General features: G+C 35.8%; 1 protein-coding gene and 1 pseudogene across 1 annotated transcript in view; one reads left to right on the top strand and one right to left on the bottom strand.

Moving 5' to 3' along the window:
- Window positions 1–22,805, bottom strand: part of RALGPS1 (Ral GEF with PH domain and SH3 binding motif 1) — a 702,309-nt gene that overhangs the window by 435,977 nt on the left and 243,527 nt on the right. Inside the window, exon 8 of the mRNA XM_051979668.1 lies at window positions 13,671–13,763. Coding sequence (XP_051835628.1) covers window positions 13,671–13,763 — 93 coding nt within the window. The remainder of the gene's footprint in view (window positions 1–13,670; window positions 13,764–22,805) is intronic.
- Window positions 2,887–13,664, top strand: LOC127550592 (cerebral cavernous malformations 2 protein-like; annotated as a pseudogene).

Raw genomic sequence — 22,805 nt, 5'->3', positions numbered from 1 at the left:
CTGGCCCAAAACATCTTCTTGTAAGATCAAATCAATAATCTATCAACTCTAATGAGTTAGTAGTTTGTAAAGATTCCAACATCTCCCCCTTTCTTTTGTTTTAGAACATAGGGTGGTCATGACCTCCCTGACTTCTCAAGGAAGTGAGAACCCCCCAAAAAAGGTGACCATGCCTTCCCTGACACCTCAGGAAGGGAGATGAAAACACCAAAGGAAATAGGAAATCAAATCAGATTAGCGGGTTTCTGAAGGGGCTCACTTGAAACAGGTACACATAAATCCATCAATGTGGGCCAGAACTTTGCAACAGTTATACATGGTATACATAAATCCATCAATATGGGAGGCATTACACATAATTTACATAAGCACACAGCATATAACACAGATTAGTAGTAATGTAACAAATAACATAAATCAACATGAAAATTTAAGTACTGCAATAGTCTCATCAACAGTTTTTCATCCCAAGAAATCCAATGATTCTTACAATTACATAAAATACATAAGCACATAGCAATACAACACAGGCTAGTAATAATGTAACAAATAACATGAATCAACCTGAGAGTTTACACATGTCCATAAGTCCTAGAAATAGTCCATAAGGAATCCATTGTCCATTAGTTCATGTGCCAGGAATCCAATTGTTCCTGTAAGCTCTGAAGTACTGCAAAAGTCTCATCAACAATTTTTCATCTTAAGGAATCCAATGATTTTTGCTGGTTTTTCAAGAACTAAAACAGTCTCATCTTGTGTTAGGAAATACAATGATTCCTGGAGATTTTAAAAGTTCTTTTAACAGACTTATTGTCAGCCATCTGATTCTTTCTCCACCTGTGGAAATGTAAGCAGACCTTCTTCCCCAAGCAGTTAACCTATCTAATTCCCTTCTATTTACCCCTTTGGCGATTTCTCCTCATCATCTGGTAATTACATTGGAGCTGTTTGCGCTGGAAATTGCCTTGTTGTCTTAAAAGGCCTGTGTTCTCTCCAACTGTAATCCTGATTGTTTTTCTGTTGGTTGATGACATCAGAGTCCTGAATTTCTAAAGTCTCTCTGGGTGTAACCTCAGCTGCTATCATGCCCCACCTATCTTTTGATTGATACTTTGGAGCTGGGCCCTCCCTCTCATTTCTCTGGGCCAATCTACATTTAGAGCCCAGTGAAAACCTCAGTTATATTTTGGATGTGGGGTTTTGGGTTTTCTCTCACCCTGTCTTCTCACTCTATCTCCATTTCTATATTGGGCTCTTAGATGTCCAACTTTTCCATACTGAAAACATCAATGAATTTCTCTAGAAGTCCCTTACCAAGAGGGACCCTGTCTTCCCATATTCATCATAGTCTGGGCATAATAAGCATTTGTGCCCACTGTGGCACTGTGTCTTATGATCTCCTCTAAAAGAGCATCTTTGTCTAGCCCCCATATAATTTTTTTGCAAACCTCATTGGCATTTTCCTTAGCCAAATGGCTAGTCATTATTTCCGTGTCAGCATTATCTCCAATGGTTCTTATTACAGATGTTTGCAAACGTACCACAAAATCTGCAAAAGGTTCATTAGGACCTTGCTCTATTTTTGTAAAAGCTTTACTTCCATCTTGCTGTCCAGGGAGAGAATTCCAAGCTTTTATTGCAGCCTTAGAAATTTGCTCATACACTGTTATGAGATAATAAATTTGTTCTAAACTCTCTGCATACTGACCTTCACCAGCTAGTTGGTCAAAAGCAACTTGTACAATAGCTCCTGTTTGCCTATTGTGTTGGGCTTGAATCCTACATAATTCATGAAACTCTGAAAGCCACAACAAATTTTGTCCATGTTCTAGACACGTCTTAGCTATGTATTTCCAGTCATTCGGGGTTAAGATTTCATAAGACAAATTATCTAGTAACATCTTCACATAAGAGGATGTAGCCCCATAAAGAGTGCAATCCTTTTTCAAATCTTTAATTTTTTCCAAATTAAAAAGAGTGTATTTTCTCTCTTTTTGACCTGAAGAGGCGAGCTTTTCAATCATAGGCTATGCATTTATAAAATCAAATATATCTTCTCCTTCATTTTTTGCCTTAATTAATGCCTCTTCTAATCTTGTCATATTCTGCTTCACAGGAGAAGCTGATTGTGTTTCTGCCTCTCTCCCTCCCCCTTCTTCCTCCACCCGTGAAGGGTTAATTGAGGGGAGAGAGTCATGAGATGTGGAATGACCTAATTCCTCCTGCTGTGAAGTATCATACTCAGAATTGTACTTAACTCCATTCTTATCTGATTCTTGCTCCTTTTCACCTAGTATAGTTGGCACCTCTCCCTGCTGCTGTTTCTTCTTTTTGCTTATTTTAATACTTATAAAATTTCCTAAAGCCAGTTGTATTAAATTATATATATTAAATATGTCTTTGGAAATTGAGTTAGGCCCATTTTTATTATAGAATTGACAAAGATCCTCTCCTACCAATTTCCACTCGTTTAGATCTAATTCCTTTTCCAGAGAGAAACAAGGACATATGTGCTTTACAGTTTGTAAAAGTTCAGTGATCTGCTGTAAAATTATAATTAAACCTTGGCTTTCCCTAACTTTGACAATGCTCTCTAAACATTTTCCTTGAACAGAAACAGAAGGCTGTTTTCTAAATATCTGTCCCATCTTAGATGAAATTCTACTTTAACTCTTTTAACAAAATTTCTTTGTTGCACTCACCCTAATTTCTGGGTCAAGAAGACTTTTCCACTGGATCAGAATCAGAGACTTTTCCACTTGAATCAGGATCGGAGCCCCACGTTGGGTGCCACAATGTGGTGTTCTTGTTCCTTCTTTAAAATATATAATAAATATGATGGTTCTCTCTGGGAGCGAGAGCAGATTTCTAGGGGAAGGTTTTTCTGGAGGCAGCCTTAGTATCAGTTCAGATCAATAATCACCCCAAATCTATTCAACATGTAAAGGACTGCTTGCCATCTGGGGGAAGGGGTGGAGGGAGGGAGGGGAAAAATCAGAACAGAAGTGAATGCAAGGGATAATGCTATAAAAAATTACCCTGGCATGGGTTCTATCAATAAAAAGTTATTAAAAAAACAATAATCACCCCAAATGCAGCCAGCTGGTAAAAATATAAATGTTTGTTTTCTCCTTCCAAAGTAGCCTGGTTAGTTGAGGCCTATCTCTCTGCTTGGTTCCAAGAGCTCTTGCAGATTGTCCTTTGCTTCTGCTTCTGCTTTCTTCAGCCTCCAATCCAGCTCCACTCTTCATGTAATTCTGCTGAAATCTCGACTTGTAGCTTCTTCCTCTGAAAACTCTTTTCTCCATGTAATTTGGCTGAATTCTGTCTGAGAGTCTCTGTCTGTATCTTATATATGAGAGAGAGGAATTGTGGGATACGAGAGAGAGGAATTATGGGTTTCTCCCATAGTGTTCTCTGTCCCTAAGAGCTTCAAGGGAGGTGTGAATTCAGATATCTCATACTAAACCCTGAAATTCCCCAAACATGTGAACTCCAATGAGTAAAGGTGCGAACACAAGCATTGTATCAATTAGTTCTACTTAGTACCTTGTTTCAGGTTCTGGCCTAAAACATCAACTCTAATGAGTTAGCAGTTTGTAAAGATTCCAACATCTCCCCCTTTTTTTGTTTCAGAACATAGGGTGGTCATGACCTCCCTGACTTCTCAAGGAGGTGAGAACCCCGCTAAAAAGGTGATCATGTCTTCCCTGATATCTCAGGAAGGGAGATGAAAACACCAAAGGAAATAGGAAGTCAAATCAGATTAGTGGGTTTCTGAAGGGTTATGACTGGAACACAATCTTCATTTCTTTTTTGATGATATCTATCTTTTATTTAAGGCCATGGTTAGGTGCCATATTCTTATTAAAGTCTTCCTAGATGTCTCCACTCCCACTTACTATTTAGAGGTTTCCCAGCCATATTTCTGAAATTCCCATTTACCTTTTCTTCTATCTCTCGGACACTATGCCTCTATATCTTATAGCATTCTGCTTCATATCATAATCAGTTGTATTTTGAGACTTTAGACCTTTTAGACTATAAGTTATCTGAAGACATGGAATATATTCCTTTTCATCTTTGTGTTCCTTTCCTAGTCCTTACTATAAGACCTTGTATATAGTAAGCATTTAATAAATGTTAATGAAATTAATTTATCCATTTGAAGCCGACTATCTTTTGTGCCACATACAATATTTAGTCACTGGACTTCCTGCTAAAAAATCCCTCTTTTTCTTTCTTTTTTTTTATTATAGCTTTTTATTTACAAGATATATGCATGGGCAATTTTTCACCACTGACATTTGCAAAACCTTTTCTTCTGACTTTTCCCCTCCTTCCCCCCACCCTCTCTCCCAGATGGCAGGTTGACCAATACAGGGTAAATATGTTAAAGTATAAGTTAAATACAATATATGTATACATTCCCAAACAGGTATTTTGCTGTACAAAAAGAACCAGACTTTGAAATAGTGTACAATTAGCCTGTGAAGGAAATCAAAAATGCAGGTGGACAAAAATAGAGGGATTGGGAATTTTATGTAATAGTTCATAGTCATCTCCCAGGGTTCTTTCTCTGGGTGTAGCTTGTTCTATTCATTACTGCTCTATTGGAACTGATTTAGTTCATCTCATTGTGGAAGATGGCCATGTCCATCAGAATTGATCATATAGTATTTTTGTTGAAGTATATAATGATCTCCTGGTCCTGCTTATTTCACTCAGCATCAGTTCATGTAAGTCTCTCCAGGTCTTTCTGAAATCATCCTGCTGGTCATTTCTTACAGAACAATAATATTCTATAATATTCATATACCACAATTTATTCAGCCAATCTACAATTGAGGGGCATCCACTCAGTCCAGTTTCTGGCCACTACAAAGAGGGCTGCCACAGACATTCTTGCACTTACAGGCTCCTTTCCCTTCTCTAAAATCTCTTTGGGATATAATCCCAGAAGTAACACTGCTGGATCAAAGAGTATGCACAGTTTGATAACTTGTTGAGCATAGTTCCAAATCGCTCTCCAGAATGGCTAGATTCACAATTCGACCAACAATATATCAGTGTCCCAGTTTTCCCACATCCTCTCCAACATTCTGCATTATCTTTTCCTGTCATCCTAGCTAATCTGCCAGGTGTGTAGTGGTATCTCAGAGTTGTCTTAATTTGCATTTCTCTGATTAATAGTGATTTGGAACACTCTTTCATATGAGTGGTAATAGTTTCAATTTCATCCTCTGAAAATTGTCTGTTCATATCCTTTGACCATTTATCAATTGGAGAATGGCTTGATTTCTTATAAATTTGAGTCAGTTCTCTATTCTCTATATATTTTGGAAATGAGGCCTTTATCAGAACCTTTGACTGTAAAAATCTTTTTCCCAGTTTATTGCTTCCCTTCTAATCTTGTCTGCATTAGTTTTGTTTGTACAGAAACTTTTCAATTTGATATAATCAAAATTTTCTATTATGTGTTCAATAATGCTCTCTAGTTTTTCTTTGGTCATAAATTCCTTCCTCTTCCACAGGTCTGAGAGTAAACTATCCTATGTTCTTCTAATTTATTTATAATCTCATTCTTTATGCCTAGGTCATGAACCCATTTTGACCTTATCTTGGTGTATGGTGTTAAATGTGGGTCAATGCCTAGTTTCTGCCATACTAGTTTCCAATTTTCCCAGCAATTTTTGTCAAACAGTGAGTTCTTATCCCAAAAGCTGGAGACTTTGGGTTTGTCAAACACTAGATTATTAAAGTTATTGACTGTTTTGTCCTTTGAACCTAACCTATTCCACTGATCAACCAGTCTATTTCTTAGCCAATACCAAATAATTTTGCTAACTGCTGCTTTATGATATAATTTTAGATCTGATACAGCTAGGTCACCTTCATTTGATATTTTTTTCTTTAATTCTCTTGAAATTCTTGACCTCTTGTTTTTCCATATGAACTTTGTTGTTATTTTTTCTAGGTCATTAAAATAGTTTTTTGGGAGTCTGATTGGTGTAGCGCTAAATAAATAGATTAGTTTAGGTAGCATTGTCATCTGTGTTATATTTGCTTACCCTATCCAAGAGCATTTAATATTTTTCCAGTTGGTTAGATCTGACTTTATTTGTGTGCAAAGTGTTTTGTAGTTTTGCTCATATAGTTTCTGATTTTCCCTTGGCAGATAGATTCCTAAATATTTTATACTATTGGTAGTTACTTTAAATAAGTTGTAACTCTGTTAGATTTTGTTAGTGATGTAGAAGAATGCTGATGACTTCTGTGGGTTTATTTTGTATCCTGCAACTTTGCTAAAGATGTGGATTACTTCTAACAGCTTTTTAGTAGAATCTCTGGGGTCCTCTAAGTATACCATCATATCATCAGCAAAGAGTGATAATTTGGTTTCTTCATTACCTACTCTAATTTCTTTAAGCTCTTTCTCAATTCTTACTGCCAAAGCTAGCATTTCTAATACAATATTGAGTGATAATGGTGATAGTGGGCAACCTTGGTCAGCTCCTGATCTTATGAGAATGGTTCCAGTTTATCCCCATTACATATGATGCTTACTGATGGTTTTGCATAGATGCTACTGATTATTTTAAGGAAAAGTCCATTTATTCCTATCCTCTCAAGTGCTTTTATAGTAGGAATGAATGTTGAATTTTATCAAATGCTTTTTCTACATCTATTGAGATGAACATATGGTTTTTAATATGGCCAATTATACTAACAGTTTTCCTAATATTGAACCAGCCCTGCATCCCTGGTATAAATCCCACTTGATCATGGTGTATTATCCTGAGGATGATTTTCTGTACTCTTTTGGCTAATATCTTATTTAAGATTTTAGCATCAATATTCATTAGGGTGATTGGTCTATAATTTTCTTTCTCTGTTTTCAACCTACCTGATTAGGTATCAGTACCATGTCTGTGTCATAAAAAGGAATTTGGTAGGACTCCTTCATTCACTGTTTTTTTCAAGTCGTTTATATAGCATTGGGGCTAATTGTTCTTTAAATGTTTGGTAGAATTCACATGTAAATCTATCTGGTCCTGGGGATTTTTTCTTAGAGAGTTGATTAATAACTTGTTCCATTTCTTTTTCTGAAATGGGACTATTTAAGCAATTTACTTCCTCCTCTGTTAATCTGGGAAGCCTATATTTTTGGAAATAGTCATCCATTTCACTTAGATTATCAAATTTATTGGCATAAAGTTGGCCAAAGTAACTCCTTATTATTGCTCTAATTTCCTCTTCATTGGTGGAAAGTTCTCCCTTTTAATTTTTAAGACTAACAATTTGATTTTCCTCTTTCCTTTTTCTAATCAGATTTACCAAAGATTTATCTATTTTATTGTTTTTTTCATAAAACCAATTCTTAGTTTTATTAATTCAATAGTTTTTTTTTTTTACTTTCAATATTATTAACTTCTCCTTTTAATTTTAGAATTTAAAATTTAGCATTTGATTTGGGGTTTTTAAATTTGGTCTTTTTCTAGCTTTTTAAGTTGCAAGCCCAATTCATTGATCTTTTCTTTCTCTGTTTTATTCAAGTAAGCCTCTAAAGGCTTATATCTCTAAAGATATAAAATTTCCACTTATTACCACTTTGAATTCATCCCACAAATTTTGGTATGATACCTCATCATTGTTATTATCTTGAGTGAAATTATTAATTGTGTCTATAATTTGCTGTTTCACCAATCATTCTTTAAGATGAGATTATTTAATTTCCAATTACTTTTTGGTTTATTTACCCCTAACTTTTTGTTGAATGTAGTTTTTATTGCATTGTGATCTGAAAAGAAAGCATTTACTATTTCTGCCTTCCTGCATTTAATTTTGAGGTTTTTATATCCTAATACATGGTCAATTCTTGTATAGGTTCCATGAACTGCTGAGAAGAAAGTATACTCCTTTCTGTCACCATTCAGGTTTCTCCAAAGATTTTTCATACCTAATTTTTCTAATATTCTATTAATCTCCTTAATTTCTTTCTTATTTGTTTTGTGGTTTAATTTATCTAATTCTGAGAATGCAAGATTGAGATCTCCCATTATTACAGTTTTGCTGTCTATTTCTTCTTGCAACTCTCTTAATTTCTCCTTTAGGAAGTTAGATGCTGTACCACTTGGTGTATATACGTTTAGTATTGATATTGCTTCATTGTCTATGCTACCCTTTAGCAAGATATAGTTTCCTTCCTTCTCTCTTTTAATTGGATCAATTTTTATTTTTGCTTGATCTGAGAGCAGGATGGCTACCCCTGCTTTTTTGACTTCACCTGAAGCAGCTTTACCTTTACTCTGTATGTATCTCCCTGCTTTAAATGTGTTTCCTGTAAACAACATATTGTAGGGTTCTGACTTTTGATCCAGTCTGCTATCCACCTCTGCTTTATGGGAGAGTTCATCCCATTTACATTTATGTTTAAAATTACTAATTTTGTATTTCCTGCCATCTTATTATCCCCAGATTATGTTTTTCTTTTTCTTGCCACCCCTTACTTCCTTTCCCAGTATTAAACTTATGGGCACCATTTGCATCCTGCAGCTCTTCCTCTTTAGGATCCTTCCCTCCCCCCTTTGAATCCTTTCCCCTTTCATATGCCCTTCCCTTATTACTCTTTTCCTTTTCCCTTTTCCTCTCCCACTTTTTAATGGGGTGAGAGAAGTTTCTCTGTAAAACAAATATGTCAATTATTTTCTCTTTGAGTCAATTCTGATGAGAGTAAAATTCATGGGAGGCTGTGGCTGGTCTGTGGGAGTGGGAGGGGGCATGTACCCGCCGTGGCGGGGGCGGGGGCGCCGAGCCGCAGCCAGGGCGCCCCTGGGAGGGCCGCGCCGTTGCCAGAACTACACACATGAAACATGGAGGAGGAGGGCAAGAAAGGGAAGAAGCCTGGAATTGTGTCGCCATTTAAGTGAGTTTTTCCAAAAGGAGAAAAAGGTCGGGATAAGAAAGCCCATGAAAAAGTTTTGGAAAGACGCCCTCTTCATACTGTGGTGTTATCTCTGCCTGATAGTTGAACCAGATATACTGTTGAATGACTATATTGAAAAGGAAGTGAAGTATTTAGGCCAATTAACATCAATCCCAGGCTACCTGAATCCCTCCAGTAGGACTGAAATTCTACATTTCATAAATAATGCAAAGAGGGCTCATCAGCTTCCTGGGCAGTTGACCCAGGAACATGATGTTGTGATCAGTCTCTCTGCCTACAACGTAAAGCTCGTGTGGCAAGATGGAGAAGACATTATACTCAGGGTTCCCATCCATGACATTGCAGCAGTTTCCTATATCCGGGATGACTCATCACACCTAGTGGTGCTGAAAACAGCTCAGGACCCTGGAATCTCCCCCAGCCAAAGCCTATGTGCAGAAGGCTCTAAAACGCTCACCTCTGGCTCTCTCTCTGAAAGCGGAGTGGTACCCGTTGAAACGTGATGCTTGGTAATCCTGGCCACCGAGAACAAAGTGGCTGCAGAAGAACTCTGCTCCCTGCTCAGCCAATTCTTTCAGATTGTTTACACAGAGTCCACCATAGACTTCTTAGATCAGGCGATATTTGATGGGCCTCTACACCCACTCGCCAACTGTCCCTGCAAAGCGATAACTCTTCTACGAAAGTGGACATGAAAGAGGCCTACGAAAGTGAAGCAAGTCCTTTCTTGGTTTTGAATACAGGGGACACCTCATCCTCTTCCTTCACACAGCCATCTCCTCACATCAAGATGGTCAGCGAGAGCAAGCTGAGCACCATAGCCTCCGAACTGCTGCAGGATTACATGAGGACGCTGAGAACCAAGCTGTCCTCACAGGAGATTCAGCAGTTTGCCATGCTGCTGCATGAGTACAGAAATGGGGCCTCTATTCATGAGTTTTGCATCAACCTACAGCAACTTTATGGAGATAGCAGGAAGTTCCTGTTGCTAGGTCTGAGGCCTTTCATCCCAGAAAAAGACAACCAACATTTTGAGAACTTTCTGGAAACAATCGGAGTCAAGAATGGCCGGGGCATCATCACCAACAGCTTTGGAAGGTACCGGCGGGCAATAAGCACCACATCCAATTCGACCACCAATGGGAATGGAGCCGCAGGCAGCTCAGATGACCACTCTGAACCGTCCAAAGGGGATGAACAGGGCCGCATGATCTCTGATATCAGCAATGACATTGAGGCCCTTGGCTGCAGCATGGACTAGGACTCTTCATGAGGAAAAAGCCTGAAGGAGGGGAGGAGAAACAGCTCACGCCTACAAGGGGCCTTCCCCTCCTTCTGTCTCTCCCTTTCCCGTAGCTGTCGTCCTAATCCTCAGAAAAGGTTCTAGGGGACCAGCCATCATAATGAATCCCTTGTTTCCTTCACTGTTGGTGGGAATCAGGAGGGTGTCATTAGATAGCATGGATGAGTTAGGACCCTTCTACTGTGAAGAAATGAATTTGTGCCAGGATTGGGGGCCAGGAATATGGGAGAGCTTTGCAGTTGTCCAAACTGTCCATGTTCCTTGCTCCCACCCTCTACCCAGAAGGTGCCTGGGTGGAAGTCTGTCAACCAAGGTATGGCAGAAGGATGGGGAAAGGAGCCGACTTTGTGAAGAAGTGGCTCACTTTGGTTCCCCTGGACAGTTTACCGTTTTGCACATGATGTTCCTGTTGTAACTCTCAGAGACCTTTTTTGAAAAATGAAGTATATCACAATGTGAAAAAAAAAAGAGACAGTAAGATTCACAATATTCCCTCCCCTCTCTAAATTTCCACAGATATGATAGGTTTCCTTTGCCTCATCATGGGATGTGATTTCCCTCTTTTTATCTTCCCTTTTCCTTTTTTCTGAAACTATCCCCTTTCCATTTCTACTTTCCTTTTTATGTTATATCACTATAATCAAATTATACATGTACTCTTTATGTATATCTACAACAGAAATACAGTTCTCAAGAGTTCTTTTTACCTTCTTCTGCTTCTGTTGATTCCTATGGGTGGAGATCAATTTTTTTTGTTTAGATCTGGTTTTTTCCTCACCAACAAATGGAATTCATCTGTTTCATTAAATGTCCATCTTCTTCCATGGAAGAAAATGCTCAGCTTAGTTGGGCATTTTATTTTTGGCTGCATTCCAAGTTCTTTTGCCTTTCTGAGTATCAAATTCCAAACCCTTCAATCCTTTAATGTGGAAGCAGCCAGATCTTGAGTGATCCTTATTGTGGCACCTCGGTATTTGAATTATTTTTTCTGGCTGCTTGTAATATTTTTTCCTTAATTTGATAGTTTTGACATTTTGCCACAATATTCCTTGGAATTTTTATTTTAGTTATTTTATTTTATTTTTCAGAAGGTGTTCGATGAATTCTTTCAATTACTATTTTACCTTCTGATTCTATTACATCTGGGAAGTTGTGTTTGATGATTTCTTGTAAAATAGTATCTGGGCTCTTTTTTTATCATAATTTTCAGAAAGTCCAATGAATCAGGAAGTCAGATTATCTCTCCTAGATCTATTTTCTAGGTCTGTTGTTTTTCTAAATAAATATTTAACACTTTTTTTTAGTTTTTCATTTTTTTGGTTTTTCTTGACCGATTCTTGATGTCTCCATTAATCATTCATTTCTATTTGTTCAGTTCTGATTTTTACTGAGTTATTTTCTTCTTTTTGTATATGTCCAATTGAGTTTTTAAATGAGTTGTTTTGCTCTATGGAATTTTTTTCCATTTCACTAACTTTTTTTTTTTTTTTTTTACTGAGTTATTTTCTTTTTCCATTTCACAAATCCTATTTTCTTGGGAGTTCTTTATCTTTTCCAATTCACAAGTCCTGCTTTTCTGGGAGTTCTTGACCTTTTCCAGTTCATAAATTCTGTTTCTCTGGGAGTTCTTTACTTTTTCTAATTCATATTTCAGGAAATTGTTGCTCTCTTGCATAGCTCTGCTTTCCTTTCTCCATTTTTCTTCTAGTTCTCTTTTAAGATTTTTTTATAGTTTCTTCTTTTGTACTGGGGACCAGGTTACATCCCTCTTTGGGGTATTGTCCGGAAACTGTCTACTATTAGTCTCCTCAGGGTTGAAAGCCTGCTCATTTTCTGTATAGAAGCTATCATTTATCATTTCGATTTTTTAACTCATTTTTTAAAGCATTTTGCCTTCCGGGCAAGGAAGTTACCAGTTTCCTCTGCAGAGCAGGGATAGGTATATGGACAATAGTTGTCCTGACTATGGGCTGCAAAAAGCAGCTGATCTGCTGGGGAGCTCTGGGAAAAGTTCCACCCTGGAAATGACTCCAACTCAGGCCTGGGTAGTGCAGAGCTGAGTTGAAAGTCCTGCGAGGACCCCAGCTGTGCAGATTAGTGACTGCCTTGGGGCTAGAGGCTAAGCAGCTAAAGTATCATTGCCCCCCAGAAAAGCCCACTTTGAGTATCAGCAGTTGACCTATCCTTCAAGGCATAGGAAGTGTCTCTGCCTGGGGAGCTAGTTGAGCTGGGGAAATTCCACTGCCCCAGGCCAAGCCCCCCATTGTGATTAGAAGCTACCCCAGGCTGTGCCCCCTGCTGTGTAGATTTGAAAGCCCCTGCTGCAGAATGCCAGTGCAGAACTGTGTTATGATCTGTGCTGAGTCACTTCTGGTTCAGGGTGGGCACAGCCAGATCCTATTAGGCTCTGGCATCCTTGAGACTACCTTCTACCCTAGGCTCTAATTTCTCTGCTGGTCCACTACTCTGCAACCAAAGCAAAGCAGTCAGGCTATGGCAGAGAGCTCTTTGTAAACTTTCCAACCACAGAGGCCGCCCCCACTACCGGTCTATTCCTGCTGCTCAGGACAAACCTTTTCTGGTGATCTTCCAAATTATCTTCAGCTGGTAAGTTGTTGTACTTCCAATCTCCATGAATTTTATCAGTCAAACGCTATTTTTGAGGCTGATTTTTAAAATTGGTAATGAGGGTATGAGAGGAGTTTAAAAAGTCGCATGTGCCTTCTCTACCATCTTGGCTCTACCCCGTCTCTCTTTTTCTTCATTAGTATTGATTTCTTTGAAAGATTCTTTAAAGCAAGGGGCAGCTAGATGGTGCAGTGGAAAAGAGTGCTGGCCTTGGAGTCAGGAGGACCTGAATTCAAATTTGACTCAGATACGTAACACTTATCAGCTGCATGATCCTGAGCAAGTCACTTAACCCCAATTGCCTCACAAAACATAAAAAAGAAAAGAAAAAAAGTAAGACTCTTGAAAGCAAACACAGGGCCCTCATAAAATTGCTGAACACCAGCATCCCAGATTTTAGAAAAGTAATTCAGTCCTTTGGATTCTTTGATTTATATAAATCATGGGGAAAATAGTATCCTTGCGTATAGAGTAGTAATCTATAATCAATTTTTGACTTCCAGTAAAATCACAGAACACAGAATGTTAAATGCAAAAAGTCATTTAAAATCTGAAAAGTTCTTAAAACACTAAATGCTAAAACCAGGGGAAAACCAACTAGAATCTTAGCACACATACTGTTAGAACTGGGAAGAACCTTAGAACATAAAATATCAAACTCAGAAGGTCCAGAAAGGTTAAATGACTTATTCAACATCACAAAAAAGTTATTTCTCACTTCGTGATTATTAAACAAAAAGTAGTCATTTATTTCCTCCAAATAAAGAAATGGAAATAAAAGGAATAACTCACAGCCCATGTTTTTGTCAGTCTAAAAATGGGTGCACTCTGTAATGCTGATACCACAGACATGAGAGAATGAAGATTGTTGAGTTCCAGAAGTTTCTGAAAAAAAAAAAATAGGTTATTCCTTTTTTTTGCTAAAACAACATACTTAAAAAACTATATCCCTAAAATAAAATATTGCTAAATGTTCTTTTCCCAAAATCCAGCTAAAATGAGCAAAAATTCACAGAAAGACTACATTCTAGGAAATCCATAGAAAATAGCACTGCCCCCCCAATAATTGCAAAATAAGTTTGCATTCCCACAGTTTTAGAATATCATAAACTAATAATTCAAAGTCCTGGATAGGGGTCTGTTTTTTCTATGAAGAATACAGTGAGATTCTTATGTTTTCCTTTCAAACAAGTTTGAACAGTGTGATACTAGAATTTTGAAAACAAACATTCTCATTATGCTAAAAATACTAACGTGAGTTGTCTCTGGTTACCAAAACACTCAGTAAATGATAGGAATGCCTAAGGAAACAGTTTATTAAAATGTAGTAATACATTTCAGCTGACAACACAATATCCCATTACACTAATCATTTGTCCTATTTCTTTACACTGTCCCAGGCTACAAAGAATACTTTGGATTCCATGTTATATAAATTTCTTACCTTGTTATACATAGTAAGTTGATGGGAAAGGGGCAGAAGGTAGGGAAGGAATAGTCAAACTTAGTATAATATCCATATTGAAAATTCAGAGACAGGGCAGAATCTTTCTAGTTATCAAAATCTTTAAGCTAAATTAATTTCACTATTTCAAGGATATATGATTTTATGGCTATGGATATTCCTTTCAGCCATGGATTGAAATTCAATCTTAGAGAGCTGCTACTGTCAAAAAATAAAAATCCTCCCTTGGTGGCTATCTTTCTAATAATCAGTCTCTAAGCATTTAGCTGGGCTGGGATAATATAAAACAAAGATGGGGAGAAGAGTACATTTTAGATATACAGGGTAGCTTGTATAAAACCAGAGAAGTTAGAGACAGCAAATAATTCAAACAGAAATATAGAGTCTATGACAAAGACTAATCATGTTCAATAAGCCTGGAAACTTGACCTGGAATTAGATTGTAATGGGCAATGGTGGTTGGAAAGTTGGTGACTATGCGCCTTGTCCAAAGAGAAATAGGGAGGCATTAAAGTTCCTTGGTCAAGGAATTATCATAGTTAGATTAGTGCTTTAGGAAGGTGATTTTGGCAGCTAGATAGAAGATGAGTTAAAGAAGACAGAAAGTTTTTTGTTTACCATTACCAAGTTTCATATTTCAGGATAATATACCCAGCAATTCCTTGGAATGTTAATAAATTAGAATTAGATATGGTTCCCTACAACAAGTGAGTATATATGCCAGTCTAAGCCCAGCATAATCCACCAGAATCCCATTAGCACTTTGGGATATAACTTATGCATGCTTTACCTACTCCTTTTCATTCATCCAAATCCTTACCCATAGTTAGAAGCCCAATTCAATCCTGACTGCTCAAATCACATTGAATTCTCACATTTCTGAATGCCTGAAATATTTAATTATTTAAGTTGTTTTTTTTTTTTCCAGTCATGTCTGACTCCATGTGACCTATTTGGAGTTTTCTTGACAGAGATAATGAGCAAATGACTAGCTTAAGCTCATACAGCAAGTAAGTGTCTGAAGCTGAATTTGAACTCAGTAAGATGAATCTTCCTGATTCCAATTCTAGTGCTCTGCCTCGCTGCCCCTAGGTGCCACTGCACCACCTAGCTGCCACAAAGTACTTAACTATATCACATAATATAGCATTTCCTTGTATCCTGCTATTTTATTCTTCTCTAAAGGTTTCTTCAAAACAAGCCTTAACAAATGTTTGTTAAATGAAAGAATTTTTGGTGGTGAATGGAATTCCTATAGTAAATATATGGATAGTTTTGCCTTTTGCTCTAGTTTTTACCTGATAATTTTACCTGAGAATTCTGATACTCAATTTATATAATTTAACAATTATTTGAGAGGCATCAATTGCTCCTTCTAATAATTTCCCAGAGGTTTGTAAAATTTAAGCCTACAGAAATGGGAGCTAATATCATCTCATCTGTCTCATTTTTTCCCAATGCATTTCAGAAATTAGTCTAAGGCAAATCACTTTTCTGTTACCATCCTTTTTTTTAAAAGCATAATTATCATTGTTATAACACTATAATTGTTATTGTTATCTTGTTCTCTTTTTTGACAGAGCTCAGATAGTTATTCACTTATACATAATGTTTTCTGGATTATTGCAGGTGGATAAAATCTGTAAATGACTAACTGTATTTGTAAATACTCTTGTTTTTGCAAATAGAAGTATAAGGATGTCAAATCATCTTGTGTAGACTCACTGAAAACATCTTTGTGACAACTTTAGTAGTAAAATGAATGCTAAGAATGATACATATTTCATCTTCTTCCCATATGGTTTCAATTTTTTCTACTAGATCCTCTGTTTTGAAAACTTTTCATAATATACAATTTGAAGATAATGAGGATTTATTTTTTAAAAATCACTGTCCTTAAATTTGTATGAATCAGTATTATATTCAAGCAGCTGAAGGCAATGGTTCTGCATATAATGGAGCTTTAGTTCAGTCTATTTGTTGAATTCTCAAGATATTTTGTGGATTTGTGTTTTTATTATAGGGATATGTTATATTAAATTATAAGGATTAATTTAATAAGTACTGTGAGCTATGAATGCATAATTCTAAATACCTAAGTTTTTTCTTTCTAGAAATCTGTAAATATGAAATCTTTTTACTTCATTTTTTAACTTTTTTTTTCTTTTTTACTTTTACTTTTTTTCCTTCATTTTACTTCATAATTCTCATTGATTAATAAATTCAGGACCCTTAAGGATAATCTTTATGTATTTCTAATGGCAATGACCTGATTCTGAATTGCCATCATATATCCCCTTCTCATTTCTATAAATCAATTTGCAGATCCAGCCTTTTGTTAGATACTTTATCTAACAATGAAATTGAATTCACTCACAAAAATTAAACTAATTAACATATTTAGTTGAATTCATACAGATTTCACCATGGTAGTGCCTACTGAGTCCATTCTTAGATCTTAGCTCTTTCATAGGCTCTATACAGAGATACACTAATATTGGATAATTCTAACAGATCCAGTTGTAAATAACAATTGTCACACTTTATAACTTATGAAAAGAGGTCTGATTGTACCAAAAGTATTTCTGTAAAATTTTATCTGTTTGTCATGTGCTTTGAAAACATTGATCATTACTCTTCTTCCTTTGTATTGAAGAACTGACAATTTTTCTGTAGATGCCATAGAGCAACAAGCCCTATGTTTCATTAACATTGCATGGTATCTTGGTTAGACACTTTCTATAGCAGAAATTCTTAACCTGAAGTCCTAGAATCTCTTAAAAAATATGTTTTGATGATTGCATTTCAACATAATTGGCTTCCCTCATAATCCTATTCAGTCTATTTTGTGCATTTCAAAACATTATTCTGAGAAGGGGTCCATAAGCTTTACCAGCATATCAAAAGATTAATAACTCCTATTCTAGGACTTCAATATGCCAAGATTCTTAAAATACATCATTTCAACGTTCTATTTTATAGCTGTATGCTCTATGAAACTTTACTGCAGAAGAACAAAGTATTTACAAAAACTGCTTTCATCTATTATTTTAATTTGTCCTCCAGATTCAAGCCCAGATCCTTTTGTCTCTATTCTTCCTCAGCACACATTAAGCATTACATACTTATTGAGTCTAAGTGATATGTTGATATCACTGAAAAAATGTTTCCAAGAGAAGAAGTAGTTCTTCAGTGTTTTTCAGTAGAGTCAAGTGATTTGATGGTTTTGGAGTGGCTCCCTCTTTGACGTGAGAGTCATATTCTGTTCTATTCAGAATTGATGAAAATAAGCTGAAAGCAAGGCAGAAACATAGTGGGTTTAAAGTGTCTTTGTGGGAGATGCTTCATTTAAACCAATTCTTGTTATTATTTATCAGTAATATTGTTTACATATTTACATATTACAGTTTTCATGTGAATATTTATTACTCTAGAATTCTCAATATGCTTTTATCCATTCTACACATTAGTAGTACATGACCAAGCTATGAGTATGAGACAGAACTAAAGGCTTGGCAATCATCAATAAGAATATCGTAAATGTTACAGAGTTTTTATATGACTTTTTCAATAATAAGTGATTTGAAAAAGTGGTGTTTTTTTTACAGTCCTGGGAATTTTTAGCATACTCTTTTTTCTCTCCTTAGCCAATAGACATTTTGAGTGATATAAGCTGTAACTAGTATATATTTCAAGGGATTTTTGCTATTTTCTTTTTGAAAATGCATATATATTATCTTCTAGTAAGAAAGAGGGGATTAGGATCACATCAAAATAGAAACTAGCAAGCTTTCTTGATAGTAATTCATGTACCACTTTGAAGCATTTAAGCCAACAATTATGGATATTATCCAAAATCCATTGCTTATATGTTTTTCAGAGAAGCTAGACCAAAAGCTAGACTAGAATCTAATGATAGCCTTTGATGTAACTTATGTAATTGTTAGAAAATTGATTATAATAATGGAACATGAACTGCCTATTTGGCATTTGAAACAAATTGTGTTTTTGTTGGGTTAGAAATATCATAGCCATATAGCCAACCAGAAATTTTCCTTATCCTTCTTCTGGAGTTATCCCCAACTTCTTTGTAATGTTAGCCTCTAACATATAGATGTTTAATGGATTGTGAATTGTTTATTTTTTCTTTGTGTTTTTGACCCCTTCAATCATTATAACTTTTTAGCTTTATAATTTTAATTGTTTATTAAAGAGATCAAGAATTTCTGAAATATGACTAATTAAAGGAATCTAAAATTTATAATATCCTTTTGTTTTCCAGATTCTGTTCCACAAGTTACATTTGCATTACCCTTAATTGAATGATATGTCTTCAAGTTTTCAACTGTACCAGTTCGGTAAAACTTTGTAAGTTTTCTAAAACTGCTTGTGTCACAATGAAGAATGCCTGTCATTCCTATGGAATATTCACAGATAATCACAGAGACTTTTGGAGGTAGAGCCAAGACGGTTGAGTAAAGCCAAGAAACTGCTTGAGCTCTCCCAGTTTTCCTCGAAAACCACATGAAACCAAGTCTCTGAACAGTCTGACAAAATGAAGCCACTCTCCAGTTCACTATAGATTGTAAAAACTTCAAGAAAGGTCAGTCGCCCTGGAATGAAAAGGGTGTTCAAACCCAGCTCAGAGAGTCTGGGAAAGCCCTGAGATGATCTTAATCACAGCAGAACAGCAACTGACACTATCCATCTTGGCTCAATAGAAGAGCAGACCAGTGGAATAGTCTTTAGTCCCAGCTCAGAAGACAAATTCTGGGAAACCAGGCTTCTTTCTAAAGCTATCCCCTGTGTTCAAAACCAAGGCTCAAAACTGCACAGGAAGCTTGGAACAATATCCCCTTTACCTCAAGAGCAGAACTTGGCCATAAAAGTTAAAAAAAAAAAAAAAAAGAGGAAATACTAAAAGAAAAGGAAAGAAAATGAGCAAGAAACAGAAAAGAACCTTGACCATAGAAAACTATTGTGGTAATAGTGGTAATAGAGAAGATGAAAACACCAAATCAGACAAGGACAAAACGTCCATAGAAAAATTTCAAAGAATGATATTAATTGGACTCAAGCCCAAAGAGACTTCTTGGAAGTGCTCATAAAAGACTTTAAAAGGCAAATAAGAGAAGTAGAAGAAAAAATGAGAAAAGAAATAAGAGATATACAAGAGATATGGAAAAAGAAGGCAATTAATGGGGAAAAACTGGAACCTTTCCCAGTAAGATCTGGAGTGAAGCAAGGTTGCCCATTATCACCATTATTATTCAATATTGTATTAGAAACACTAGCCTCGGCAATAAGAGTTGAGAAAGATATTAAAGGAATTAGAGTAGGCAATGAGGAAACCAAATTATCACTCTTTGCAGATGATATGATGGTATACCTAGAAAACCCCAGAGATTCTACTAAAAAGCTACTAGAAATAATTCATAATTTTAGCAAAGTAGCAGGATACAAAATAAATCCCCATAAATCCTCAGCATTCTTATACACCACCAACAAAATCCAAGAGCAAGAGATACAAAGAGAAATTCCATTCAAAATAACTGTTGATAGCATAAAATATTTGGGAATCTACCTACCAAAGGAAAGTCAGGAATTATATGAGCAAAATTACAAAAATTTTTCACACAAATAAAGTCAGACTTAAATAACTGGAAAAATATTAAGTGCTCTTGGATAGGCCGAGCGAATATAATAAAATGACAATACTCCCTAAACTAATCTATTTATTTAGTGCTATACCAATCAGACTTCCAAGAAAATATTTTAATGATTTAGAAAAAATAACAACAAAATTCATATGGAACAATAAAAAGTCGAGAATATCAAGGGAATTAATGAAAAAAAAAATCAAATGAAGGTGGTCTAGCTGTACCTGATCTAAAATTATATTATAAAGCAGCAGTCACCAAAACCATTTGGTATTGGCTTAGAAATAGATTAGTTGATCAGTGGAAAAGGTTAGGTTCACAAGACAGAATAGTCAACTATAGCAATCTAGTGTTTGACAAACCCAAAGATTCTAAATTTTGGGATAAGATTTCATTATTTGATAAAAACTGCTGGAATAACTGGAAATTAGTATGGCAGAAATTAGGCAAGGACCCACACTTAACACCACATACCAAGATAAGATCAAAATGGGTCCAAGACCTAGGCATAAAGAACGAGATTATAAATAAATTAGAGGAACATAGGATAGTTTATCTCTCAGACTTGTGGAGGAGAAAGAAATTTGTGACCAAAGATGAACTAGAGACCATTACCAATCACAAAATAGAAAATTTTGATTATATCAAATTAAAAAGCCTTTGTACAAACAGAACGAATGCAAACAAGATTAGTAGGGAAGCAACAAACTGGGAAAACATCTTTACAATTAAAGGTTCTGATAAAGGCCTCATTTCCAAAATATATAGAGAACTGACTCAAATTTATAAAAAATCAAGCCATTCTCCAATTGATAAATGGTCAAAGGATATGAACAGACAATTTTCAGATGAAGATATTGAAACTATTACCATTCACATGAAAGAGTGTTCCAAATCACTATTGATCAGAGAAATGCAAATTAAGACAACTCTGAGATATCACTGCACACCTGTCAGATTGGCTAAGATGACAGGAAAAAATAATGATGAATGTTGGAGGGGATGCGGGAAAACGGGGACACTGATGCATTGTTGGTGGAATTGTGAACGAATCCAGCCATTCTGGAGAGCAATCTGGAATTATGTCCAAAAAGTTATCAAACTGTGCATACCCTTTGATCCAGCAGTGTTTCTACTGGGCTTATACCCCAAAGAGATACTAAAGAAGGGAAAGGGACCTGTATGTGCCAAAATGTTTGTGGCAGCCCCGTTTGTAGTGGCTAGAAGCTGGAAAATGAATGGATGCCCATCAACTGGAGAATGGTTGAGTAAATTGTGGTATATGAACGTTATGGAATACTATTGTTCTGTAAGGAATGACCAGCGGGATGAATACAGAGAGCACTGGCGAGACTTATATGAACTGATGCTAAGTGAAATGAGCAGAACCAGGAGATCATTATATACCTCAACAATGATACTGTTTGAGGATGTATTCTGATGGAAGTGGATCTCATCGATAAAGAGAGCTAATTCAGTTTCAATTGATCAAAGATGGACAGAAGCAGCTACACCCAAAGAAAGAACAGTGGAAAATGAATATAAACTGCTTGTATTTTTGTTTTTCTTCCCAGGTTATTTATACCTTCTGAATTCAATTCTCCCTGTGCAACAAGAAAACTGTTCGGTTCTGCACACATATATTGTATCTAGGATATACTGTAACCTATTCAACATGTAAAGGACTGCTTGCCATCTGGGGGAGGGGTAGAGGGAGTGAGGGGAAAAATCGGAACAGAAGTGAATGCAAGGGATAATGCTGTAAAAAAAATTACCCTGGCATGGGTTCTATCAATAAAAAGTTATTTAAAAAAAAAAAAAGAATGTCAAACAACAAATCACAGAAGCAACCCATAATTTCATCCAAGAGAATGACAATAATGAGACAAAAAGAACAAAACTATGAGATGTAGCCAACGCAGTTCTTAGGGAAATTTTTATATCTCTACATAGCTACATGAATAAAATAGAGAGAAGAAATCAGTGAATTGGGCATGCAACTAAAAAAGCTAGAAAAAGAACAATTATTCTGAAACACAAAGGAGAGATTAAAAAAAAACTATTCAACTAATTAATAAAACTAAGAGTTGGTTTTATGAAAAAACCAACAAAATAGATAAACCTTTGGTTAATTTGATTAGAAAAAGAAAAGAAAAAAATTACCAGCATTAAAAACGAAAAGAATGAACTTATCACCAATGGAAAAGATAGTAAAGCAATAATTAGGACCTATTTTGTCCAATTGTATGTCAGTATATCTGACAATCTAACCAAAATGGATGAATATTTACAAAAACATAAATTGCCCAGATTAACAGAAGAGGAAATAAATTACTTAAATAATCCCATTTTAGGAAAAAAAATTGAAAAAGTTATTAATGAACTCCCTAAGAAAAAAATCTCCAGGATTAGATGGATTTTCAAGTTAATTCTATCAAACATTTGAGAATAATTAATTCCAATATTAGGCAAAATATTTGGAAAAATTGGTAAAGAAGGAGTTCTACCTGCCAAGACAAACCCCAGAATTATATGAACACAATTACAAAATCCTTCTTACACAGATAGAGTCAGATCTAAACAACTGGAAAAATATCAATTGTTCATGGATAGGCCAAAGTTATATAATAGAAATGATAAGTCTGCTTAAATTGGTCTACTTGTTCAGTTACATACCAAACAAACATCTAAAAATTATTTTATAGAAACAGAAAAAGTAACAAAATTCATCTAGAAGAACAAAAGGTCAAAAATATCAAGGGAATTAATGAAAAAAAATACAAAAGATAATAGCTTATCAAT

Source organism: Antechinus flavipes, chromosome 2 (assembly GCF_016432865.1).
Source record: "Antechinus flavipes isolate AdamAnt ecotype Samford, QLD, Australia chromosome 2, AdamAnt_v2, whole genome shotgun sequence".
NCBI classification, from domain to species: Eukaryota; Metazoa; Chordata; class Mammalia; order Dasyuromorphia; family Dasyuridae; genus Antechinus; species Antechinus flavipes.
This window is presented reverse-complemented; position numbering and strand designations above follow the sequence as displayed.